The sequence below is a fragment of the Condylura cristata genome, unplaced genomic scaffold (assembly GCF_000260355.1).
Source record: "Condylura cristata isolate star-nosed mole 26May11 unplaced genomic scaffold, ConCri1.0 scaffold00030, whole genome shotgun sequence".
Classification (NCBI taxonomy): domain Eukaryota; kingdom Metazoa; phylum Chordata; class Mammalia; order Eulipotyphla; family Talpidae; genus Condylura; species Condylura cristata.
In genome coordinates this window covers 18,961,165-18,988,622 of record NW_004567131.1, presented here as the reverse complement: position 1 = coordinate 18,988,622, position 27,458 = coordinate 18,961,165, and the positions used below count along the sequence as shown (strand labels likewise).

Below are 27,458 nucleotides of genomic sequence, written 5' to 3'. Positions count from 1 at the left end.
AGTCCAGTCATATTTATTACAAATGCAGGAGTTCTTCCCTTTTTGATGACCAACTAACATTTGTATGCATTTATCACATTATAGTTATCCATTAATCTGTCAGATTGATTCTGTATCTTAGCTATTATAAATAATGCTGTAGGCCCTTCCTGGTGGCATAGGGTTTTTAAAAAATCTCAGCACTGTCAAGTTGGATCCCAGTCAGGGAACTAACCTACATTGTGCAGTAGACCTCCCCTGCCTATCGCCTGCTGCTCCCCACTCTGTCTCTGGTGAATCCTCTCACTCACCACACCTCTGGCCTCACCCAGTTCTTGTGTGCATAAATCTTTTTTAAAAATAGTGCTGCATTCGGCCCTCCCTGGTGGCGCAGCAGGTTAAAGCACTGCACTAAGAAGCTTAAGCCACTTCCGCATGAGTTCAATCCCCGCCTGCCCAGGAGGAGATCCACATGGCGCGGCAGATCTTTCCTGACCCGCCCGCTGCTCCCCTCAGCAGTGTACTTCGTTGATCTGCCTGTTCTGCTCCCCACTCTGTCTGGTGAATCCTCTCACCCTCCGCATCTCTGGCCTGTACCCCAGTTCTGTACGAATAAATAAATAAATCTTTAAAAAAAAAAATAGTGCTGCATTCAACATGGGGAGGTACATATATCTTTCCAAGTTAGTGTTTTTGTTTCCTTCAGATAAATAACCGCAAGTGATATTGCTGGATCATATGGTCATTCTATTTTCAGTTATTTTGAGGAAGCTACATACTGATTTCTAGTGGTGCATCAGTTGTCATTTCTATCAACAAGTTGTAATTCACTGAAAGATAAAAAATTATATTCTTTCACTCAACTGCTTATTGATTGCCTCTCCGTGCCAGTTGCTGGTCTGCAGTAGTGTGCAAATACTTTGCAGAGCTCTCTGGCATTCGAGTCTGTGAACGAGCTCGTGCCATGGGCTGGTCCTGACCGATACGCAGACTAAACCTGATCACTTGGAATATGTGATGTTATGTTTTACCAATACTCAAGCTCAGAGGGAAGGAGGATTAGGCCTGGTAGGGATGCAGGAGTGAGGAAAATTGAGTCCATGGAAATAGAATTATCAGAGGATATATAAATTTATAAGACATTTAATATAGTCACCTTGCTTCAAGGACAATATTATTTAGCCTTATATATTTAAGCTGTAAAACATTTATTAGAGTGAAAGCAGAATTTTCTTACAGAAAGTTTGTAATTTCTTCTCTTAGTCCTCCCCTGTGTTTGAGATGACTTAATGTAAAGTTGTGAAAATGTGATGTATTTATATGATCTCTTAACTTTATTTTTAATAGCTATCAATTGAAATTGATACTCCTACCCAGATATCTCTGGTTGATGAAGCATCAGGAGAGGTAACTGTTAAATACTGTTTGTTTAAAAAAAAATTTAATGCTAAAATGCTTATCTTTCTCCTTGATTTTGAATGCTTATTTAGACATAAGTAAAAATTATGATTATTTAGGAAAAACTTTTGTGATTTATTTTCTGCATCTTAAGGATTAAACAGTCGACATAAAGGTTTTGGAGTGGACATCTATTTTCAATTCTTGCATATCTCCGTAGGAGTGGAATTTCTGTCTTGTCATAATTCTACATTTGTTTTCAACATTTGGAGAATGAGGAAATGAGGGAGAGAAGGGATAACTCAGTTTTGAGAAGTATTTGCATATATTCTAAGAAGAGCTTTAACAGAGGTCCTAATGACTTCTTCTGTTATCCTTGTTTTGTTTTTTATTTTTTTAGAAGGAAGAGATTGTTGTGACTCTCTTACCAGCTGGTCATTGTCCAGGATCAGTTATGTAAGGAGACATTTATTTTGCCATTTTATGTATATATGTATTTGTAGAAATAAAATTTTAGGGTCTAGAAACTAATATACTTGTGATTGATTATTCTTCTGGAAAAATCTGTCATCTGTACTCTTTCCAATTTAAATGGGGGGGAGGGGCTAAAACAAAGATTAGGTTTGAAAGGTGGCTTTCTTACAGTGGAAGCCTTCAAAAGCCATTTCTCCGTTGATCAGTCACATGGATTTTTTCTCTTCATCAAATGGGAGTGATTTTAATATATAGTTGAGAGTGGGGACTATTCCAGGGGTAGCTATTGTCTTACTTTTTTTCTGTCCAGGGAAGTACTGGCAGCTGAGTGCTACCATGGTCTGGAGTCATTGAAATTCCATGAAAACTGTTATAAATACAACTGTGTTTGGCAGGATATGTTTGCTATGGATTTAGTATGTATTTGCTTTATTAGGATTTTTAGAAGTCATTGAAAACTATTTCCTTTTCAGGTTTTTATTTCAGGGCAGTAATGGAACTGTCTTGTACACAGGAGACTTCAGATTGGCAAAAGGAGAAGCTGCCAGAATGGAACTACTGCACTGTGGGGGCAGGTACAGGGCTTAACATAGCTTTCGATGGAAGACTGTCATTTTAAAAAGTTTTGATTGCTTTTCTCCCCCAACACAAGTTTTTGTTTCTATTAAAAACCAGACTTGAAAAAATGTTCAGCATCACTGGTAATCAGGGAAATGCAAATCAAAGCCACAATGAGATACCATCTTACACCAGTGAGAACGGCACAAATTTAAAAAAATCTAGCAACAGCAAATACCGATGTGGAGAAAAGAACCCTCATACATTGCTAGTGGGAATGCAAATTATGGTTGCAAAAAACCAACCACTATGGAAAGCTGTGTGGAGGTTCAGTCGCTAAAAATTGACCTCCTGTATGATTCCACTCCTGGGTATTTATCCAAAGGACACAAAATAATTAATTCAAAAGAGCACTTACTATGTTTATTGCAGCACTATTCACAATAGGTAAGCTAGGGAAACAACCCAAATGTCCAAAAATAGATGACTGGATCAAGATGTGGTATATATAGTTAGCAACCAAAAAAAGATAAATTCATGCCGTTCATAGCAACATGGATAGAGTGGAAGGGATCATGCTCAGTGAAATTAGCAAAAAAGAAAAATATAGGATGGTTTCGCTTACAGGAGGAACACAGGGTACCCAAATAAAGGATTGGAAAGGGGAGTAATTATACCAAAGTAAAAACCAAAATCAGTGGGCAGCTATAAACCAGAGATATTCTTGGAGGGTATGGGGAGGAGGAAATTGGATCAAAACAGGGGTGGGAAGAGTGCAAGGCACTAGGATGATGGTGCATGGGTGAATTGGTGATGGGAACTTCTTGGGAACCATACACAAGAGGATAAAGCATGCATTGTGTGAAAAAGAATAATGATGTAAAAATTATATGTAAAATAAAATCAGACTTGAATATTTGCAATAGTAAATTTTGTTTGAAATGGGGTTGATTGGATTGGTAGTTCCATGGTCAAAATTTACCAAATCATATTTGCAAGCATCTGTTATGTGGGAGGAAATTTATTTCCCTACAGAGTTGATTTAATTGAAAATGGAATGGAACACCCTGAAATACCTGAGAGTTTAATTTCTACACAGAATTTGTCTCATTAACACTATTTCTTTTTTTGTTGTCAGAGTGAAAGACATCCAAAGTGTATACTTAGATACAACTTTCTGTGATCCAAAGTTTTATCAAATTCCAAGTCGGGTAAGTCTTTGGCAAAAAGGTGATAACCTGGCTGTGGCCATGTTTCTTTCTTTCTTTTGTTTTTTTTTTTTTTAAAGATTTATTTATTTGCGCATACAAAACTGGGGTGCAGGCCAGAGGCTCAGGGGCGGGGAGAAGCTTCACCAGAGACACAGTGGGGAGCAGAACAGGCAGGTCAACGAAGTACACCGCTGAGGGGAGCAGTGGGCGGGTCAGGAGAGGTCTGGCTCGCCATGTGGTCACCTCCGGGGCAGGCGGGAATTGAACTCATGCACAAGCGGCTTTAGATTCTCAGTGCTGTGCTTTAACCCTCTGCGCCACCAGGGAAGGCCCCATGTTTCTTTTTAGTTGGAGGTTTTCAGGATAACAAATTAGGCCACAGTTGTCCCCATTTGGGATTCATACTTATGAATGCTGGGAAAAGACAGGGTGACATTCTTAAAATTGTTTACATGTCTTTTAAAAATCCTGTCCAGGGGGAGTGTCTGAGTGGAATATTAGAGCTGGTTCGAAGCTGGATCACTCGGAGTCCCTGCCATGTTGTATGGCTGAACTGCAAAGCAGCTTACGGGTATGAATATCTATTCACCAACCTCAGTGAAGAATTTGGAGTACAGGTATGGTGATGGCTCTTTCTTTTCTGTCACTCTCACCCCTCTGGACTCAGGTTGCCATCTTCCTACTGGTGCCCTTAGATGGCATGTTTTTTGTCTTTATGATTAAGTTGTTCTTGATGGTTTTTATACATGTATTCGCTGCTGTATTCCCAGTATTTAAGAAAAAAAAATTTGATCTAGAAGAGGTGTACAATAAATATTAATGTAAAGTCTCTTGAAACCCACAAACTCTGCCTTTGAGATTTATTTCCACCAATAATAGGTGGTATTCCTGACAGGTAGAGGCAGGTCTTTGTACTTTACCTGCTGACATCTAAGCCTACACCCTGAAATAATTCAAAAATGGTTTCAAGAAAGAAAGATTTGCCCCAGCACAATTACCCTTGAACAATTTATAGTTAACACATTTTTCAAAATGTATGTTATTTTCTTTAGGTTCATGTGGATAAACTTGACATGTTTAGAAACATGCCCGATATTCTTCAACATCTCACCACAGACCGTAATACTCAGATCCATGCATGTCGGCACCCGCAGGTAGAGTGTAAATTGTTTTTTTTTTTACTGTTTGTATTATCCATGGGAAACAATTTTAGGCCTAGAAGGAAGCTTAGGAATTTCATTTTCTAGGTTCCTGAAATTACAGACAAAAAAATAAGTCTGAGAGTCCTAAGTCCTAAGCCCATGGTCATGCAATTGCATACAGCTGTATTCCATTACCATAGACTTCATAAACGAAGAATTAGTTTTTTTTTTTAGATAAAAGATATTTATATGCATTTGATAATTCTTACTATGTAATAATAACTTGTAATGAAATTAGTAATAAATTATAGCATATAATTAACAAAACCACTAATTTACTGTTTTTACTCTTTTGAGATGACATGCACTTTACCAGCATTATGTTTATTCTCATTTGAAAGAAAGATCCAGATGTAACTTGGAACTTTGAAATAATTGCATGTATTGACAGTGCAATTTCAGCTGAATGTTTCTAGTGTTTTTACCACTTGTGATTTGTTTTCTGATGCCAACATAGAACTCCTGATGTTCTGAATTTGCTTTTGACATTTTTTAAAAATTTTAATTTATATAGTCATTCAACATCAGTAATGCAAGTGATTTTTAAACAGTGGTATGGGAGCTCATAAGTTTCCTCTATATTTTAAAGTATCTTACATGCAAATGAGTAATATGAGTAGCATATCTATATATCCCACATATATGATTAGTAAGCACTGCAATACAGTTTTCATCCACAGAATGATGTCTACAAATATAGCTACAAAATAGTAACTTTTTTTTTCATTTGGACTTGTGCTATTGTCTTTCAATTGGCAAATTTCCTTTTGCTGTGTATTTTCTTGTGTCTCACAAAGTAGCTTAATTTCTAAATCTAATCTTGTCATTTCCCACATGACTACTTTCCTTGGAACACTACTTAACAGTGGCTTATGGCATTTCTTAGCTCACACAGCCTTTAAAATCCTGATTAAAAACAGCCTGCAGAGCTCTCATGCACTGCCTCACCTACAACCTCTCAGAAACAGCATCAGAGGCCCCTGTGGCATCTGATTTGGGTGGAATGCTAATGGCTTTGAAGGATCCGTATCTAAGCAGTGTCCTTGGAAAAATAGTTCCCTTATCTTTCAACCTTTATAAAAACATCTTTGTTACTTTTATTCTCCTACTTTATTTGAAGGTTTGGGGACTGTAAAGTTAGAAGATTAGTACAAAGAACACCCAGGCAGTCTTCCTTTGTATTCCCCAGTCACCACATCTCCCTCCAACCTATTTGAGACACAGTTGCAGACTTTATTACTTATTACCCTAAATTGTCAGCACATCCTGCTGGAGAAGGACATTCTCATACATAAACACAGCATGCCCGCTTTCAGATTTGACACTGATACTGTATTCTGGATATTAGATATTTCATAATCAGATTTCCCCAGCTGTCCCAAAATGGTCTTTTATAGTTTGTGGAGAAGGGAGAGCAGCAGAAGGGTTTAAGCTAAGAATACTCTAGTATTCACTCAAGCCACTTTTGTCAAGGCTCCCACCTTTGAAAGGTTTTCTTCCAAGCATCCAGGCCAGATATTTTGAGAATGTTGCTTAATTTAGAATCGTAATCATTTCCTCATGTGTACATTTTTCTATCATGTCTAAACATTTACCTCCATTTGTTCTTGTGAATGTGACCATAAACAGGTTTAATGAAATATTGAGCTATTTTTCTGTGTATTTTAAAATCTTTTTTAGGCAGAGGAATACTTTCAGTGGAATAAATTACCCTGTGGAATTACTTCCAAAAATAAAATTCCACTTCACACAATTAGCATTAAGCCATCTACTATGTGGTTTGGAGAAAGAACCAGAAAAACAAATGTAATTGTGAGGTAAGAAAGCAGTTTTATAGGTCTTTTGAGAGATGTTTTGCTTTGAAGCAAATTGTTAACATTTTGAATGCAATCTAGTGTAATTCTGAAAATGTATCATAGTTGTGGAAAATAGTTTCTGAATTTAACCTCTTTTAAAAGTCTCTAATTCTGAATCTATCTAGTGCCTAACACTCGTCAGCCCATTTCCTGAGATCTGCTCTAGTTAGTAGATAATATGGTTGGAAACTGCACGTCTTGCTTGGTAAGGAGTTTAAGTTGATACTGTGAGGAACAGAAGGTACCCCTTTGGTGGGGTACCTTAGATCATCATATTCTAGCTGTTCATAGTGTCTACTGTATTTATTTTTGGAGAGTTCCCCTCTGTATTGATTAGGTGATGTAATTGGAGTAACCCAAACTGGGAAGACTCAAACTTGAGAACTTGGTTGTTTTGGATAAGTGAACTTGTTTTTCATTCCCCTTTAGGACTGGAGAGAGTTCATACAGAGCGTGCTTTTCTTTTCACTCATCCTACAGTGAGGTGAGACGATCATGGGTACTCAACATTACTGTACTGCTTGAAACTTCATGGCTGAAAATAGTAGTCCCCTTGACTTCTAAGGCATCTTTTTTTACTGCTTAGCATTTATTGTATCATTTCCTGTACAAATGCAGGGAAAATAATCCTAGTGGATGAGGTAAAGTACACAGGAAGTTGCCATTCTCTCCTGTTCTCAGTATAAATATTGAAGAATGTGTATGATTAAGGTTTGCTTCCCACCTTGCTCTCTAAATTTATTTTGTACTTCCCTGCTTTAGTAGTTTTGTTCATCTGTCATGAATGAATCAAAAGTCTTAAATTTGAGGCAGTACTTATAGGTAAAAATCTGATTATGACAAGCCTTAAGGTACTGTCTATTTTCCTGATCTCTTCCAAAGTTTCACTATACTGAAAGCCACTTAATAAATAGTCCTGGGTATTTAGCAATGCAGAATAATAAAGATGATTGAAATACAGACCTTCTTCTTAAGAAGAACATAATATAGTAAAATTGCTCAGGTTAAGAAAAAAATGTTTTTCTGTTATGGTACTTTTTATATAGGAAATTGATCTCTGCTACACCAGCAACTTGATAAAATTTATTTGCAAAAATACTTATGTATTTAAAGTATTAGCAAATGCAGAGATTCAGTAAATTCATGTATTAGATAAAAGGTAATATAAAAGCAGGCTTTTTATGACACTAGGCCATACATAATTTTCGTGGTACCATTTCTGCACCTAAAAATCCATTTCTCTGGTAAATATATTGTACTTGTGTTATATGGACATAGCACTAAGTAGTGAGCCATACATGTGTTCATGATTTGAACAGATGGAGTCTTGTAACGCATTAGGTAGCAGCATTCTTACCAAGTCAGCCATAATACTGTAAATGATTCTTCACCATATTACCAAAATGTCACAGTGACATCTTTAATAACTGGCCTTAACTTTTAGGCACAGGCACTTTTGGAGTAATTTATTTTGATAATTTAGCTAGTGTTTTGTCAGCTTACTCTGGCTCTTGCCTGGGTTTGGCATTTGGCTCAGCATCAGTGTCCCTTCCTATATATAAATGCATTTAACAACTGCAGGTTTAAACCTCATTTCCTTTGAGATTTTTTCGAAATAGTTGATTTCTCATCAATCATGCATTCTCACTAGAATTTGCTTTTAACTCCCCCAGTCAGTATTAGTGGTAGTGGGGCTTTGTGGTCATTTTCAGATATGAACAGGAGTGGTAAAAAATATGAGTCACCTGGACTTCTATACAGGAATCCAACAAGAGGAAAGCCCACGACTATAGTAAAATAATGCCAAACACCCTGAGGGAAAAATGAACAACCACAACACACACTTGGAATAACAGTCTGACAGAAAGGGGCAGGAAAAATTCTAAGGGAACTCTGTTCATAGTGATCCTGGGGCACAGGGTACAGGAGGGAGGGACAGGTGCTCTATGGAACCACTCTGTTGTTGATTGGCACTGCTGAGATCTGGGGCGGCCCTGGAGAGGGTGCTGCACACACCGGCTCACAGGAAGGAGAGTGTGCTAGGGGAAAGCTGCAGGTGTGGTGATGTAGAGTGAGGATTACTGGCTTGAGTCTGAGGCATTCCATCTAGAACAGCTGGGGTCTGAATTGTCAGGGAAAAGCAGGTGGGAATAGTGTATGCTGTTATAAATAGAAAACCCTAAAAACTCCACCAAAAAGTTATTAGAACCAATAGAGAAACACAGCAGGGAGGCAGGTAACAAAATCAACATAGGAAAATCCTTAGCCTTTTTATATACAGACAAGACACAAAAAATTAATAATTAATGACTGATATTTATTATTAATTCCATTTATAATTGCTTTAAAAAGAACTATATACCTCAGAGTTTACCTAAGGAGGGAAAAGATCTATACAGGAACTGCAAGAAGTTATTAAAGGACTTGGATGGTGATGAAAGGAGATGGGAGGAGATCTCATGCTCATGGCTGGGGAGAATCAATATAATCAAAATTACTGTCTTGTGTAGACTGATATATAGTTTACTGCAGTTACCATCAAAACACCACCAGTATTTTCCAAAGAAATGGAAAAAAAATACTGAAACTTATATGAAACCTCAAATGGCCTCAAATTGCAAAAGCAACCTGGAGAGAAAAGAAAGTATCACATTACCCAACTTTAAACTTAAATATAAAGCGACAGTACTAAAAAAAAGTACGTTGGCACAAAAATAGATACATGAATTAATGGAATAGAACTGAAATCTAGAAATCCCACTCTTGGGCATAGATCCAAAGAATATGAAATCATCAACACAAAAGGCCATGTGGTTCCAGTGTTCATAGGAACATTATTGCAGTAGTTAGAATGTAGAAGCATCCTAAATGTTCAAGAAAGGCTGACTGGATCTAAAAGATTTACATACATACCATTGAGAATTATGTAGCCTTAAGAATGAAGTGCATTCATTTTCAACAACAGGGAGGGAGTTTGAGGGAACTTTATATAGTATAGAAAAAGCCATAAAAAATACTGCACATTTATATAGCAGTTTGATAACAAAATCAATTTAAAATACATGTGATCATCAGTAAATATGATGAGGACTCAGGTTAAGATGGAGGACAGGAAAAGGGGAAGGGGACATAAGAGCAGTGGTGTCAAGACACAAACTCATAAATGTGAAAAGTTTAAATGTGTTGTTTACAGAATAGTCACCTGGTGTACACATTCCTATTCTGGTTTCTTGCTTTAGCTCTGTAAACAATAGTCCTTTTCACAAATTTTGTCCTTATTTTTAGTGATTTTGCTATTTAAAAGAGCTCCCAAAGATAAGCCAGAAAGAGAAAGAAAAATACCGGGTGGTTTCACTCATAGCAGGAGTATAATGGACCAGGCGAGAAAATAACAAAAATAATGAACAACCATATACCAGAGACATTCTGTGGGGGTGGAGTGGGGAATGGGATCAAAAACGGGGGGTGGGAGGGAGGAGAAGGGAGGGAAATGCACGGGACTATGGTGGTGGCACAGGGGTGATTTGGTGATGGGAAACCCGCGGGGATTACAATCGAGATGAAAAAAAAAAATGTGCAAAATGATGTAAAAATAAACTTTGTAATAAAAAAAAAGTTCAAGAATTACAAAAAAAAAAAAAAAAAAAAGCTCCCAAAGATTGTGAGGTACTATCTAGTGTTCCTAGGTGCAAGGAGTGAGGCACCTTGTGGAGGAAGAAAACACATTTGCTACATAACTTCCATTAAGGGAACATCTATAGAGCTGTTGGTCATGAGTTCAATGTTAATGCACCATATTTATTTAATAGGTTTTTAAACACAAGGTGTTATATTGACCATTGACAAAAATGCAATTACCAGAGGCTGACAGGAACAAAACCCTGTTATCTTAGTAGCAGTGACCCAATGTTAACTAGTTGTTGTTGGAGATGATGTAATAGAGCATATCTACTGTGAATCATAAGAATTGTGTTAAAACAAAAGGGCATTGATTTGTACAGGTGAAGGGGGCAGCCTTCTTTTGGGTATCTGGTCACCAAGAAGAGTTGAATCATTTCTGGTATAGGCTTGATTGGTATAGGCCCTCTTTCCTTCAAAAGCTTCATATATCAGCCATTCTTGTCTTTGGGTTGACTACAAATCATATAGGTTATGAGCAGGTAAATAATGGTTTCTACTTGCATGTTTATGAAAAATGTCTCAAGAATGTATCCTTTCCTTTTCTACTAACTTAACCATTTTATTTATACATGGATTTACTGAGAATTCCTTGGTTCTACTCTCTTGATTTGGTCCTTTATTAGAAAACTCTGGTAATAATTACTTTATGCTCTAACCTTCCCCAACTGTAGAAGGGAATAAAAGTATCTGTGTTGTCATTATCAACTCTGTAATGGATATTTTATGTAATCACGTACCAGGTACTGATCTTTGCATTATCTCAGTCTCAGAATCTAAGACTTAGATGTCTATTTTAGGTAACTTGGCTGAGATCACAAACTCATCAAGCTCTAATAAATGGCAAAGTTGCAGTTGTAGAGATGTGTTGAGGAATGACAGAATTCCTGTTTAGCATTCTGAGCTTTACAGAAAATCAAATTATTTGTGAAAATTTTGCATGTAATTATTTTTGTTTAGATTACAATAAGTCTTTAGAACAAACTAAGCATCCTGAAAGATGCAGTTCCTTTGGTATTATTAACAATTATTTGTGGAAAGAAATGGTATTGTAAGACCTTGTTTTCTTTTGTGTGTTGAAGTTAATATTTAGCTAAATTCTAATTTACTTGAAGGGGATTTGTTAAATGGGATGATTGACCTCCTTGAACAAGAAACTAATGCCATATCGAGACCTTTGAGTCCTATTAATTATTCTCAGTCCTTACTGTGGAACAGAATTACCTGAAGAACATTTATATATACTGACTCTTGGGCCCCCCATTGCTTAGTGTTAAAAGTATATTTGGGGTGAGGCCTAAATGTTGGGTATTTCTCCCTCCTAAGAGGTCCCCAAGTGATCCTCATACGCAGCCAACACTGACAATCCCAACTCATGAGAGTTTTGCCTCCCTTATCTCTGACCTACGTTGATTCTCTATTTTTCACTGTAGAGTCAATCAATCCATTTTATTTTCTTCTAGATTAAAGATTTCTTGAGCTACATCAGCCCTGTGAATGCATATCCAAATGTCATCCCAGTAGGCACAACTGTGGATAAAGTTAAAGAAATGTGAGTAGTTACTACTGGTGGGGCTTGAACTGTTGAGCGGGATGAATCCAGCCAATATTTGGGGTCTCATAACAGGAGCAAGGATGAGGATTGATATGCCTATAAATATGTGTCAGGTTGGAAGCACAGTGATGCTGCAGGTGGCTATGTTTAATGCTAGAGGCTTCTGGGAATTTGGCGTAAGGATGCAGCTGACAATGAGACCCTCAAAAGGGCAACACACCTTCACATATTTATATATGTGTATATATTTTCTGTACCTTCTGTATTTTATCTCCACCATGTCTTGGCTTTCAGTCTGTAGGACATCAAGCTCGTGAGATTCTGGCAAGAGATAAACCACAATAAACATGGAAGGGAGAACAGCTCTCTCTACTGTATATTCCCTGAATGGCAGAAGATGCCATTACTGTATTAAATAGAATAGGGCCTCCCTTATGGCGTAAGGGGTTAAACCACAGCACTATGAAGCTATCCACAGCCACTGCAGCACTGAAGGCTAGGGTGCAGACTTCTCTTCTCTTGCTCACTTGCCCCTCCGTGGTGTGTTTCAGAACATCTGCCTGTTCTACTCCCTACTCTGCCTCTGGTGAATCCTCTCATCCCCTGCACCTCTGGCATATACTCCAGTTCTTACATGCAAAAATGTATCTTAAAAAATAGTGGGCCCTCCCTGGTGGCACAGCTGGGTAAAGCACAGCACTAGGAAGCTAAAGCCACTTCAGCATGAGTTCGATCCCCAGCCCCGGAGGTGACCCTCATGGCACGGCAGACCTCTCCTGACCTGCCCGCTGCTCCCCTCAGCAGTGTACTTCCTCGATCTGCCTGTTCTGCTCCCCACTCTATCTCTGGTGCAGCCTCTCACCACCCCTGTACCTCTGGCCTGTACCCCAGTTCTCTATGCATAAATAAATCTTTAAAAAAAAAAAAGTTTAAAATAGGGACAACTTTCTAAGTTTTTTCTTTCCTCCACTCCTACAATTAGATAGCAGTCTACCAGGGTGTTTTAAAATGCACTTTACTATATTGAAGTGATTGTTTTCCTTTTTAGTTTATAAAAGTTGTTTAAAGCTGGGGTACAGGCCAGAAGTGTGGGGAGTGAGAGAATTTACCAGAGACAGAGTGGGGAGTAGAACAGGCAGACTGACTTAAAAACTGTTGAGGGGAGCAGTGGGTGGGACAGGAGAGGTCTGCTGCAGACTGTTTGAAAGTGCTGCATCTTAACCCCTGCCACTTGGGAGGCCCCTAATTTTTTTATAATTTCTGTAAGTGATGCTTACATTCCAGCAGCTATCAAGAGGAAAAATATCTGTATTGATTTTAGCTTGAAACCTTTGTGCCGATCTTCCCAAAGTATGGAGCAAAAGTATAAACCACTTGGAAAACTGAAGAGAACTAGAACAACACACTTAGACTCAGGTAAGAGTGGTTACTCTGGGTTCAGAGGTGTGGGCTTCCCTTCAAGATTGCTTTCCAGGGTGCTCTAGTCTCGTCAGAGGTGCATGGGGGAGGGGTGGGCTGGAGACCCATTGTAACTCAGACTTGTCACATGGTCCCAGGAAGTGCTTTGTCTTGTTTTCAACTGTAAAATTAGAAAAAGTGGGCCTATATAGAACATTGTTCTTAGCTTTCTGGAAAAATGCTCTGTGGTTAGTATAGACCATGAGGAGGTTGACCTGTTTGTTGTCTTTGAACATTTCTAAATCATACTATTAAGTGATATGATTTAGTAATCATAAATAGTAGAGAATACTACTACTGTAAAACTTACTGTATGGCAATGTTATGTTAGGTCCTTTACATATATTGTAGCGAAAATTCAAACATATATAAGGGATAACAATACCAATGAGAAAAGTGAAGCTTACAGAGCAAGATAAAGCGCATGTCCCCCCTGCTCCCACCAAAGTCCAGCAGGTGTTAGTGCTGGGATTTGAATCCAGGCTTGTCTTTTCTATTTCCATTTTTTTTCATTTCCTCTCATTCAGAATTTAATTGAAAAAAAAATTATATGCCAGTTTTAGGATTGACATTACACCAGTAAGCCTGTTACTGGCGGCTGGAAAAAAAGCATATTTGGTTTTTGACTGAGTAATTAAAATGTTTTAGGAAAATAACTATTTAATTCAAGTCTATCATGTAATGCATCTTCTAATCCTCATATACAAACATAGTTTTGTTTAGAAATAACTATATTGAAGTATAATTGACATTCTAGGAATTTCACATTTTAAGTATCTTACTTGTGGGCCTCCCCTGTGGTGCAGGGGTTATAATCTCAGCGCTGTCAATTTCAGCCATGCAGCATGAATTTGATCCCTGACTATGGAGCTAGCCTACAAGGTGCAGTAGACCTCTCCTGTTTCACCCATTTCTCCCCTCTGCAATGTATTTCAGTAGATACATTTAGGGGACTCCCCTGTCTCTAGTGAGTCCCTCTCACTACCTGCACATCTGACCTACATCCCAGTTCTTATATTCATAAGTAAAAATAAACCTTAAAAAATAAAGTATCTCATTTGATAATTTTACATTTCATATACTTGGAGAAAATAGAATTTAAATAATGAAAGCTATCAGCTTGCCAATTTATGCAAAAATGTCCACTGCTGAGATTCTGGGTGTGTTAAATCTAGTGATTGATTTGAGAAAGACTGATTTTTAACTTTCAGGTTCATGATTATGGTATATCATCTCCCCTTAAACTTCGCTTATTGTTTGGTAATTTTTAGTGTCTTGGTGATGACCATCTTTTGTTGGACTGATTTATAAGTATTTCATTTCTGATACTATTGTACATAATACTAAGAAAAAATTTGATTATAACAGAACTGGTATTTTTCAACTTTATTAATCCCACTTGTTTCTTGTGTCTTTTCTGTAGATTCCATTGTATATACTGTCACATGATAATAGAAAAGTTTTAGCTTTTTCTTTTCAATCTGAATGTTATTTCATGCCATGTTGAACTAGTTAAGACTATCATTATAATGGTGAATAGAAGCAGCCAGGGTGGGCATCAATCATTGCCTTTTCCTCAAGTCTTCGTAGGAAAGCATTCATCCTTTACTGTCAAGTATGATATTAGCTCTAAGTTTTCATTGATGCATTTCCGCTGATCAGTATGGTGAATTACACTGATTGCTCCTTAAGTATTAAGTCAATCTTGTATTCTTGGACAAACCCCATGTGTTTGCAACATATTCCTTTTCAGATGTTACTCAGTTTGACTTGCCAGGAATTTATCATTTTTCAGGAGGGATAGTGTTCTGAAATTGTTTTTTTTTTTTTTTTATCCCTTGCAATATCTTAGTGGTTCTTGCATTGGAGTTAGCGTACTTATATCAAATCATTTGTAGAATTTGCCAGGGAAGCAACCTGAAAGGTTTTCTGTGGAAAGGTTTAAAACCACAAAAGCATTATTTTGGAATAAACTTGTTCATAATATCTCCTTGAACTAATCCTTTTAATATCTGCATAATCTAGTGCTGAAACTTTGTACTGATGTTAGTAATTTGTATCTTTACTGTTTTGTATTTTTTCCCCCCTATGATTAGAGGCTTGCCAACATTATTGATCTCAAAGAACCAACTTTTTGTTGTTTGGTTTTGTTTTCTACCTCATTGTCACTCTGAACTCTCACTGCTTACTCTGGGTTTAATTTGCTCTTCATTTTAAAAATTTTTTAATATAGGAGTTGAGATCATTAATTGGAGACCTTTTCCCCTTAATTCAGACATCTGGTTTTCTGAGTTTCCCTCCTTATTCCCCAAATTTGACTTTTCACTGAAGTTCAAAATACTAACTTTTCTTTTAAAATATTTGTTTACTTATGCATGCAAGAACTAGGGTGTAGGCCAGAGGTACAGGGAGGTGAGAGGATTCATCAGACAGAGTGCAGAGCAAAACAGGTGGATCTACTAAAATACACTGCTGAGGGGAGCAGAGGCCAAGACAGGAGAGGTCTGCTATGCTATGTGGTCAGCTCCTGGTCTGATCTGGGATCAAACTTGTGCTGCAGTAGTTGGCGATAGCTTGATAGCACTGTGGCCACCAGGGAGACCCTTGATTTCACTTTTGATGCATGGATTATTTAGAAGTGTTAGTTTCTGAGTTCTGGGAGATTTTCTTGCAGTCATTCTGTTATCTACATTTTATTGTGCATAAAAACATTTTGAGGTCATTTAAAATACTTTTTATTTTTTTTTTTTACATTTTAAAAGAACAGAAAAAATAAGAGGCACCTGTATTGACATAGGCAGACAACCTTGGGACAAAAGCTGCCAGAATACTGTGTATTTTAACTGAGATCTATGGTCCCGAATGATCACCCATCTTGTTTAGTGTTTCATGTATACTTGAAAGATTTTATGGACATGGTTAATATACTGCTATTGAATGAAATGATCTTTAACAATTAGATCAAATTCATAATGTTCAGGTTTTCAATATCCTTGCTGATTTACTTACCTTCTCTTCTATACTTGCACTGTTATTGAGGGAAGTTGTTGAAATCCCCAGATGTAATTGTAAATTTGTCTATTTCTCCTCAGCATTCTCTACTTTTTGAAGCACAGTTATTAATGGGGGTTTTGGATTAGTGTTTTGAGGGACTGACCCCTTCATCTCTAAGAAATAACTCATTATCCCTGGTAGTATTTTTAGCTCTGAAATCTCCTAATCAAATACTAATAGAGGCATTCAATTTCTTCAGTTAAGTGTTAAGTATTTTTTCCCATTTAAATTTTTTTGTTCTTATATTTAAAGTAGGGGTGTGTGTGTGTGTCTATATAGAACTGGGGTGTAGGGCATGATAGGATTCACCAGAGACAGTGGAGAGCAGCCAGTAAGACAGGAAAAGTCTGCGCCTTATGTTAATTAACTCACTGGCTGGGGATGGAATTCATGCTATAACTGTAATACTACAGACTTAACCCATTGGCCACCAGGGAGGCCCATAAAGTAGGTTTCTTATAAGTATCATATTGTTGGGTTTTGTTTTATAGCCAATCTGATAATTTATGCCTTTTAATTGTAGTGTTTAGATCATTTAGGTGTAATGTGATTACTGATAGTTTTAATTTACTACCTTGCCATTTGTTCTATCCATCTGTTCATTTCTTCCCTCTTCTGCTTCCTTCTGGATAAAGTTGTTTGATTTCACTTAATTTCAGCTTTTGTCTGTAACATTTTAATGGTTTATAGTATATATAGTTTACACTTCAGAGCAAAAAGTTTACATATACTTACTGTAGGTATAAGAAGTTTGTAGTAGTATACTTTCGTTTCTTAATGCCTTATAAAATTTTACTTTGAATTCAGTCTTCAAAGCTTTATTGAAATATAATGTACATGCCATAAATATTATTAGGTGAACATGTCAATATTTTTACAATGGCAGAGTTGTGCAGTTATCACCACTAATCTCAGAACATTATTACTCCACTAAGAAGCTCTACCATTACTACCTCCAGCCTTTGGCAACCACTGATCTGTGATCTATATGTATAAGAATTGCCTCTTCTGAACATTTATATAACTGGATTCATTCAACATGGGCTTTCTGTGCCTGGTTTTCACGAAGCATTGTATTTTAAAAGTTCATCCTTATATAGTATGTATCATTACGTCGGTCATTTTTATTATCAATAATATCCCACTGCATAAGTACATCGCATTTACTTAATAGTTGGTAAGTCTTTGTGTCATTTCTACTTTAGGTATAAATGGTGCTATTACATATATTTGCATATAAGTCTGTGTGGACATGTTTTCTTTTGGGGTGAAAAAGAAGCAGAATTTCTGGGTGACATAAGGTCTTTGTTTGGCTTGCTATAACAAAGTATCCAGGTTAATGAAACCAATAGGTTTCTTGGCTTTTAGTTAGCTGCCACATTGCTATGTGCTCACGGGGCTTTACTGGGCACATGTACTTGCTGATGTCTTTTCCCAAGAGGACACTAATCCTATAGATCAGAGTTGTGCCCTTATGACCTTCCTTTAATTATTTTCTTAGGGATACCTCTCTAGCTATAGCTCTACTGGAGATAAGAGTTTCAATACAGGATTTGGATGATATGTAACATGATAACTGTCTTTAGGAAACCAATTTTTCCACATTTGACTATATTTTGGACCAGAAGTAAGTACTTATCGATTGTATAAATGTCTTAAAAATTTCAGTGCCTTCATATTTACAGTATTTTCTCATTGTTATATGAGAGGTATTAGATGTTCATATGTTTGTAATAGAATACATGTTGGAATGTCAATAAAGTAACAGTATAGAAACTGTTATACATCTACATACAGGTGAAATAATGTGAAAATGTTCTGACAGATTGAAACATAATAATGATATTGATGGTCATGAATCCAGAAGAACATGGAACTGTCCAATTCAGAAATGCTACAAAAAATTAATAGAAGGTCAACCTTGTAAAACTAATAGAGGAACTAAGCAAATAATCCCTGATGACTTCAAACCATATGCTGGAGATGAGGATGACCCCAAATAGAGTAGCCAGACAGCTTAGTCTCTTTAAGTCCTTTAGAATACGATGAATAGTTGCTTATTTAAACAATTATACTGTCCTGTACTTTGTTTTAAAAGCCAGGAATCACACCTATCTAGTTTTTTTTTTTTTAAATCAGAATAGAAAGCTGCTACTTTAGAAAGTAACTTCATGAGCACCTTTCCTTCTTAGGTTAGGTGCTATCAAAGGGTAGGAAAATATGTTCCTTCCTCAGTTATGTACCTTTTCATTTATGGTTATCTCATACTCCAAGTGAAGATACTCATTGGAAGAATTAGAGCCGACTGTGCTAACTATCTTTTTCTTAATACAATGTGGCTATTCAGTGTTTTGGTTAAAGATGATCTACTCCATGTATTTACTTAGTATCTATCATAGCCTTGAGTACCCAAATCTGACAGCTCTAACAAATGCTAGATACCAAATAATTTACTAACATTTATGTCTCAATTTTGGAGGCTGGAATTTCCAGTATCAAAGTGCCAGCATATTTTGTTTCCAGGTTTGCAGATAGTATGAAGGTACAATCTGATAAGTACTTACTTCCAATCCAAAATACAGTTAAATGTGGAAAATGTTTTCTAAAGACAGACTTATTACGTTATATAATAATTATGTTCTCCCCCTATCACCCAAATCCTGTGTTGAAATTCTAACCTCCAGTATAGCTATAGCTAGAGAGGTATCCCCAAGTAAATACTTAAAGGAAGGTCATAAGGGCACAACCCTGATCTACAGGATTAGTGTCCTTTTGGGAAAAGACAGCAGCAAGTACTCTATACCCACCCCCAGGCATATGACTCTTCCTGTGTGCATCTGATGGGAGAAATGTGTTCCTTTTTCTACAAGGGCAGTAATCCCATCATGAGATTCCTACCTTCATGAACTCATCAGAACCTAATGATCTTTCTCAAAGATGCCATTTAATCCCAATACCACTGTGTTGTGATTGGGGTTTCATATTATGATTGATAGGATATAATCATACAGCCCCTGACATGCACAAAATAGGAATCAAAATATGTATGGAACAAGGAACTATGGTGATGGTACATGAGTGAACTGGTGGTAGGAACTTCATGGGGACTACATCTGAGATGAAAAAGCACACATTGTACAGAAATGAAAATGTTAACACTATAATAATAAAAATTTAAAATAAAATTATTAGGCCAACAACAACAAAAATATATAGGAATTAACTTTATTACATGACCCAAATCATTAAGCTCTTTGCAAAGCACATAATTTGCAAACTTTACTTCCAGTCTAGGTGATTTACAAACCTAGATAATTAAAAAAACCTAATTACTAGGTCTCACTTCCAGGGATTCAGTAGACCTGAGTGGGTCCACTGAAATGGGAAAGAGAAAGGTATAGTTTTTAAACAGTTTTCTAGAGGAGTCTAGTATTTAGCTAGGTCTAACAATTACTGATGTAGGCATTCTAGTCTTATTTGGGGCATCTAAATCTACACTCCCAACTCAAGGGCCTGATACTATAAGAAGTTGAAGGTTGGTAGTTAGATTGTTCCATATAACTCAAGAATGACCTGTTTTACAGTTCCATGTGTTAAAATGCTATCAGTTGAATTTTTACTTTTTAAAGCAAAAACTGGCTCTCAGCATTCTGTGTTTCTTATATACCTGTTTTGCTTGTCCCACAGAGGAAGATGATGATGAGCTCTTTGATGATCCTCTGCCAGTACCTTTAAGGCACAAGGTTCCAAACCAGCAAACTTTGCACCCTGAGGTATTTCCAATGACTGCAGTATCACAAAATCAGCCTGAAAAACTGAGACAAAGTACAGGATGCTTCAAAGCAGAAAGTATACAAAACTCTCTGTGGGAAAACTTTATGGATTGTGAAGAATCCAACAGTGAAAGTGAAGAAGAGTTACAAATCTCACCTTCAGCTCAAGGAGATCTGAATTCTGCTACATGTCATCAGCAAAAGACTGATATGGAAGTACCACAGTGGGAAGTATTCTTTAAAAGAAAAGATGAAATCACAGATGATGGTTTGGAAAACTGCCCTTCATCCACAGAAGCAGGGGCCTCTCAGTCACCAAAGCTTTTCAGTGACTCTGATGGGGAATCAACTCACATCTCCTCTCAGAATTCTTCTCAGTCAACACATATATCAGAACAAGGAAGTCAAGGCTGGGATAGCCAATCTGACACTGTTTTATTATCTTCCCAAGAGAGAAGCAGTGTAGATATTACTTGCTTGAACAAAGGTAGCTACAACAGACCAAGAATCAAAGAGAATGTTCCTGCCTCTCAGATGGAACAAAATGCATTTTTCCCAAAAAATACTTACTCTGATTTGAAAAGCAGAGATCAAGATATAAGTATAGTTCCTAGTGTTGGAGAACCAACTATTTTAAGCACTGGGGAAAAAATACCTCAGGAAAAGTTGTTGCTAAATCCTAGTACCAATGCAGATTCACAGAGCTCCTCTGATTTTGAAATTCCCTCAACTCCAGAGGCTGAACTACCTAAACGGGAACATTTAAGATATTTATATGAGAAGCTGGCAACAGGTGAGAATATAGTAGTTGAAAAAAGAACAAGCACTCTCTCAGATAATTAGGAATTAAAAACATTTCATTTTAGAGCAAATATTTTTTAAAAAACCTATACAAAGAATAGTCAAAGTCGTAAGAAAATAAGATACTAAAACATTTTATATAACTTAATAGAATGCAATAAAGAGGGACCACAGTAACCAAAGGGAAATCACAAGATAAAGTAGGACTAAATTCAAATATATTACATTATTTAATATTACATTAAAGGTGAAATGGTCTAACCAAAACAATGAAAACTTGGGGAAAACAATCCAATTATATGGTGCCTTTAAGCAACTTCAAAAGAAACTAGTAGTGCCTATATGGATATCAAATTACTAATTATAAGAGGTCCAATTAATCAAAAACTGCAATTTAAAATGTGTACATACCTATCAATTCAAAATATACAAAGCAAAACTAAAAGAATAAACTGCACAGTGCTAAAGCTAGTGACTTTAGCATTCGCTTCTCAGTAATATAATTTACAGGAACAACAGACACAGATGAATTGAACACCACTATCAACCAACTGTATCTAACTGAATATATAAAACATTTCTACCTAATCATAGTAAAGTACATGCTTTTCATATCACATGGAACTTCAAGATAGACCTTGTCCTGGATCATAAAAATACTTCAAAGTGAAATAATAAACTTGTATTTGTCAATATATAAGCTGATGACTGTAGATTTATTTATGCCAAAATGTTACACATCAACTTAAGAATGATGTGAAATATAGTAGTTAAAGTTAAAACTAGAAAAATTAGAATAAAAAAGGAATGCAAAAGTATGAGGAATGCATTCTGTAAGTCATTCAATTTCCTGCAAGTTCCATCCGTAGGTTATGCCTTCACATGGTTATGTTGATATTTTAAAGATTAAGGCAGCAAAAGCAGATTTCACTTAAAATCATTTTAAGTGAAGTCTCTAAAACATTTTGCAGATGAAACAATGATATGCATTACCACCAGGTTGCATGGTAATTATACCAAAAGTTAGTATTGGCTTCACAAAATTAGAGTGGATGCTAAGAGGAGTCAGTGGCAAGAGGACTCAAAGTTGGTTTTCTAGTTTTTTTTTTTTTTTGAGAATGTTCCATTCCCAGATGTTATAAAAAAGGTTAGCCCTTTTCAATTTGCACTGGGGAGAAAACTGGGCAGTTATGATACAAGGTGGATGTTCATGCAAGTGTCTATAAACATTCTTCTCAGTATATTCTTGGCATTCTATAATCATACTGTCAATTTAATATTAGATATTGCCACATTTTTATTGTTTTATGTGAATCTGTCATAATAAAATTCTGGTTAAATGAATTTACTAGATTTAAAAATTTATAGTACAGAATAATTACTAATGTTTCTATATGATGCTTTGTCACATTTTACTGAAATCACCCTTGATTTGAGGTAGGCAACATTTATTATCCTCGTGCACAGATGAGATGGTTAAAGCATGACGTTATTAGCCCACATAGTTACCAGGTGCTAAGGCAGGACTCAGACACAGGTAACTCACTGTAGTCTCTTAACTCTATGCTCTAATCTATGCCTTTCAAAATGCAGGATTAACTGTATTGTCTACTTGAGTTTCACTTAAAGGACTGTAAAGTGTAAATGGAGTTAAGGGGGGAAGAAGTTTCAGAACACCAAGATGTACCGCAAGAAACCCAGTCGTTTGTCATGTACCTTACCGAGGTAGCGCACAACTTAGAAGTTTAATAGCTGGTACTGATTTTTAAAGTCTGGAGTTGGCTTAATGTTAAAAATTAGATTGTTTACTGCCTACTAGCTGAGTGATCCTGGGCATGTCAGAGTTACGTATCCAGTGTAAAACTATTTCTGTGTACTAATGGGCAACAGCCCCAATCTCACAGATTTATGAGAAGCATTGAATACATATGAAAGACTTAAGACTTGCTGAATGAATATTAGTTCTACCTTAAAAATTCCTTTGCACTTAAAGACAGTACTTAGAATGTTTAAGTACATGGTAATAGTAACACGTACCTCACTCAAAAAAACATTAAGTAGATAGTGTGGATGAATACCTCTAAAGTGTAAAATTCTACTTTAATATTCAAGTACATGAAGCATGACAATGATAAACTTTTTTAGAATTTCTTAAAAGCAGGTAACATTATATAAACCTTTGGTTAATCTTAATAGCAGATTGGCAGGAATCTATCAGTATTTTCCTACCTCATTTGTAGCTTTACTGGAAATGATAGTAAAATATTCAGAAACAAAAGCTAGGTAATAGCAAAGCAAATGTTAACTAAGTTTTGCTAAAGAAAACTGTTGAAGTGTAGGAAAAGTAAGTGCTGCCTGGAATTTGCAAATGGGAGGAAAAAACCTGAGATTACCACTTATGGTATCACATCCTATGTAGATATGAAAAGAAATACAACTTAAACATGGATCAATTTACAGTCTAAGTTTGATTAAAATACTGTCGTTGAATATATTTGTTTTATAGCGAGACAATAAATTCTAACAACTTAAGAAACTAGAAGAAGCTAAATGCTGATTTAAAATAGTTAATGTGCCTAATAGCTTCATTTCAAGTTTCTATTTTACTAACATAAGGGCAACAAAGGCATTTAAAAGTTCAAAGGTCCATTAAATTTCTAATAAAAGGACAAAACAAGTTTACTAAAAAGTAATTTTCCCTTTGCCCTTAAGTTTTACACTTTTTTAAAAAACACATAAAGTAGACATAAGATTGTAAAACACTTAAAAATACTAAATTTATATCTTTAAACTCATGAGAACCATCATTCAAAGTAAACTTGGCTTTTGGGAGCAACCTATAAATTTGTGACCCTTTCTCACCACTAATTTTTCATAAAGAAAACATGACAGTAAAAAAAAATGCACTTTCACTTAAAACTTGCAGTTTCTGGTGAGCAGATAAACTCTTTGAGGCTCTATTATGTAAACAACCCTACACTATATCAAAAAGCAAAGTCATGTGATGGTGGTATAGGTGAATATATTGTAGCTTCTCAAAAAAAAAAAAAGGAGGTTAAAGATTAAGAGGATATTTGCAAGTGCTGCATTCCTGAAGTCATTTCAATTTTACCTATGCTTATATTTTAGGTCATTAAACCTAAGGCAATGAGCTTAGGCAGGACTTAATTAGGAATACAAAAAGCTAGATAATTTGCATTTACCTTTATGTCGGACATCATGAATAGAAATCCCATAATGAGAAAGAGATGAAAAGTTTTCCTGATTGAAGTTTTACTATGCAGAAAAAAAAGACAATATATTCCATTTCAGTATATTTCAAGTAATAAATGGACTTCAAATTCACTTGGTCCAGAGCAAGTTTAGCTTTATCACATTTAAAAAGTTTGTATGTAAAATTTCACTTCAAAATATAACTTTAAGATGAGTCTACAGGAAATATAAAAATGATTAAATCTGGCATGAAGAAAATGTTAATCTGAAATCCAGAAGCTGTAAAGTATTGTGTCAAACAATTAGCTACTGTTGCTCTCCGGGCACTCTTATTTTACTGTTTACACCAAAGGTACGCAACATGGATTTTCTAATTCATGTTCTTATGAAGGCCCCTTAAAACACTCCATTTCCCCTACCTGGCACTCCAAAATACCCCCTTGGCCCCACAGTCCTGGCTTTTCAAAGAAACAATGGTCAGCCGTTGAGAACTGCAGAAAACATTTTAGAGATTTTTCTTCCACAGGGTTAAAAAACCTTTTAGAATTACTGGCTCATACAAATAACCCTCATATGAAATAAAACATGAAATCAAGCTGTAATTAATGTTTTTTACATTTAATTTTATATCTTAAATTCCTTATCACTGAGATCCTTAGATGAAGTACAAAATAGAGTGTAATTCAGTATCACTTATTTGTCTCAAATACAAGCAGTGAGAAGTAGGTAAATCATAATGATGACATACTAACAAAAAAAGAACTTGAGTGTTTGCCCAAACTGAATTAACTCTATTTCTCTAGATCAAGGTATATGGCAAATTCCACGTTTGATCTTAGCAACTGTTCATTATCAATTTAACACTTAAAATACTGAAGGAGGCATCTCTATTCATACAGGCTTCTTAAGTGTATGTATACTGATCTGGAAGTAGTTTTTCTTCAAGTTTGTTAACTCACACCAAATATATATTTCAGATTATTTTATGTGACCTCTCTTCAGCATCGGCAGATAGTCATTTGACCAATGGTGTGAAACATGAATTGTAATTAACACAGGATATAATCTTGATAATATGAAAAGAGTCCCAAATATTAGAAAAAAAAAATTTAACAACAGAGAACAACAACTACAAATATCAGTTCTATTTCCTGAAAATTCAGTTGAGGTAACCTCTGCAAGTCACAGCTCCACACTTGCACACAGTTCTGACCCTCTTTTTGGCTGGGCTGTAGTCAATAGAATCTGAAGATATATCCCCAGAACCTGAACACATAGAGAAAGAAATAGGAAAAGTGAGTTAAGACAATTCAGGAAGAATTTCAAGTTTTCCACCAATTTTAAAGTAGCAAGATTGCTTACATATTCAAGACCAATATAGAAAGTAAACATCTAAGGAAATTAAATTCTTTTCACATATATTAACAAAAAGGTTATGAAACAACTAACATCCATGAAACTGTACTTGAAACCGTACCTTTCATTTGATAATCAAAAGTGAGTTCTTCTCCAGCACTTATGGTTCTTGTGGAAAATAATGCTATTCGGGGAAGACGAGTATCGAGGTTATCAATGAAAACATTGAACACTTGAAGATTTGGGTCACACTAAAAAGGAATATTAGATCCATTTAAGTAAAAATGATGTGAACAAGCTGTGCCACATGAAATCTTTAATTTTCTAAAGTATTAGTTTTTAAGTTCTACTGGAAATTTTAGTTGACTATTGTTTAGAGATCTCGGAAGCACACATATTTAAAAAGATTTAACAGTAAATCTCAAACAAACCAAGCACTAGTTTCAATAATTTGCCAATAATGTTTCACCTAAGTTGCTTTTAAATTTTTCTGATAAGGTTAATGGAAACCTCAGATTCATCATTTCATCTAAATTCAGTAAGGCATACTAAAAGAACTACAATATTTTAATAATCAGCACTTTAGAACTCAGAGTTCCTACTCCAGTTAATTTTACTGCTTGTATTTTATTTGAAATTGTTCAGTATCCTGAGAACTCAACACTAAATTATGGAATATACACAACAGATCGAGATAATTATACAAGAAAGTGTTTAGTTGACCTTGAATGAAATACATTTTGAGTGTATCTCAGACTTGACATTAAGACAAAAATAATGTTAAAATGGGAAATCTGATGAAGAAACCAGAAGTCTGTCAATTTACTAAAAATCATAAACTAGTTTCTTGATTAATTATAATTTCTTAATTAATTTATAATTTAGAAAAACAGCCCTAATTACCTCAATATTTTATGTTCTTAAAATTTATAAAAATTTTAGGCCCTCCCTGGTGGCGCAGCGGGTTAAAGCACTGCACTGAGAATCTAAAACCGCTTCCGCATGAGTTCAATTCCCGCCTGCCCTGGAGGTGACCACATGGCGTGGCAGACCTCTCCTGACCCGCCCGCTGCTCCCCTCAGCAGTGTACTTCGTCGATCTGCCTGTTCTGTTCCCTACTCTGTCTCTGGTGAAGCCTCTCGCCGCCCCGAGCTTCTGGCCTGTACCCCAGTTCTGTATGTACAAATAAATAAATCTTTAAAAAAAAAAATTATAAAAATTTTAAATATTTACATTTTTAGAGAATAGTCCTATTTTTAGTTGTACATACTGAAATCTACACATGATTTTAGCCAAAAGGCCAAAAGCGATAGATAATACATCCTAAAATTAGATATTAGTAATAAAGTTGTGACTCTTAAATTTTTTATTAGTTCATTGATTCATTAATTTCCACATGTATACATGGGTACTACCTACCTTATAAACTTGGGAAGTTTAAATGAAGTAATTTTTTATAAAGACTTTTTGCAAAATGTAATTGGTAGGAGGGTCCTCCCTACTGGCACAGCAGGATAAAACCCAAAACTAAGGGCCAACCCTGGAGGCACAACGGGTAAGGGAAGGACATAGTAGCAAGCTAGCCGTACGGCTCAATTCCAGTTCAATCTCCTGTCCCGAAGGTGATCCACATGGCGTGGCAGACCTCTCCTTACCAGCCTACTGCTCCCCTCAGCAGTGTACTTTGTTAACCTGCTTATTCTGCTCCCCACTGTCTCTGGTGAAGCATCACAGGCACAAACCTGCACCTCTGGCTTGTACCCCATTTCTGTATGCATAAATAAAAATCTTAGGAAAAAAATAAACAAAAAACAACACTAAGAAGCTATGCATTTACCTTTATGTCGGACATCACTAATAGAAATCCCATAATGAGAAAGAGATGAAAAGTT

At 36.0% G+C, this 27,458-nt stretch overlaps 2 protein-coding genes across 7 annotated transcripts in view; one reads left to right on the top strand and one right to left on the bottom strand.

Annotated features, from left to right (window-relative positions):
- Positions 1-21,043, top strand: part of LOC101626439 (protein artemis) — a 73,844-nt gene extending 52,801 nt beyond the window's left edge. For 3 of the 5 annotated variants that reach the window (XM_012731353.1, XM_012731351.1, XM_012731354.1), the window contains 11 exons: positions 1,327-1,386; positions 1,778-1,833; positions 2,325-2,426; positions 3,548-3,620; positions 4,097-4,237; positions 4,673-4,774; positions 6,503-6,639; positions 7,108-7,162; positions 11,820-11,908; positions 13,233-13,327; positions 20,111-21,043. In XM_012731353.1, coding sequence (XP_012586807.1) covers positions 1,327-1,386; positions 1,778-1,833; positions 2,325-2,426; positions 3,548-3,620; positions 4,097-4,237; positions 4,673-4,774; positions 6,503-6,639; positions 7,108-7,162; positions 11,820-11,908; positions 13,233-13,327; positions 20,111-21,039 — 1,839 coding nt within the window. In that variant the 3' untranslated portion in view covers positions 21,040-21,043. The remainder of the gene's footprint in view (positions 1-1,326; positions 1,387-1,777; positions 1,834-2,324; positions 2,427-3,547; positions 3,621-4,096; positions 4,238-4,672; positions 4,775-6,502; positions 6,640-7,107; positions 7,163-11,819; positions 11,909-13,232; positions 13,328-20,110) is intronic. The other 2 variants (XM_012731352.1, XM_012731355.1) reach the window with 2 other exon arrangements.
- A 1,053-nt stretch (positions 21,044-22,096) lies between these two features.
- Positions 22,097-27,458, bottom strand: part of SUV39H2 (suppressor of variegation 3-9 homolog 2 (Drosophila)) — a 23,719-nt gene continuing 18,357 nt past the window's right edge. The window contains exons 5-7 of one of the 2 annotated variants that reach the window (XM_012731357.1): positions 25,688-25,817; positions 25,384-25,476; positions 22,097-24,273 (exon numbers count right to left, since the gene is read on the bottom strand). In XM_012731357.1, the coding sequence (XP_012586811.1) occupies positions 24,215-24,273; positions 25,384-25,476; positions 25,688-25,817 (282 nt within the window). In that variant the 3' untranslated portion in view covers positions 22,097-24,214. The other variant, XM_012731358.1, reaches the window with a different exon arrangement.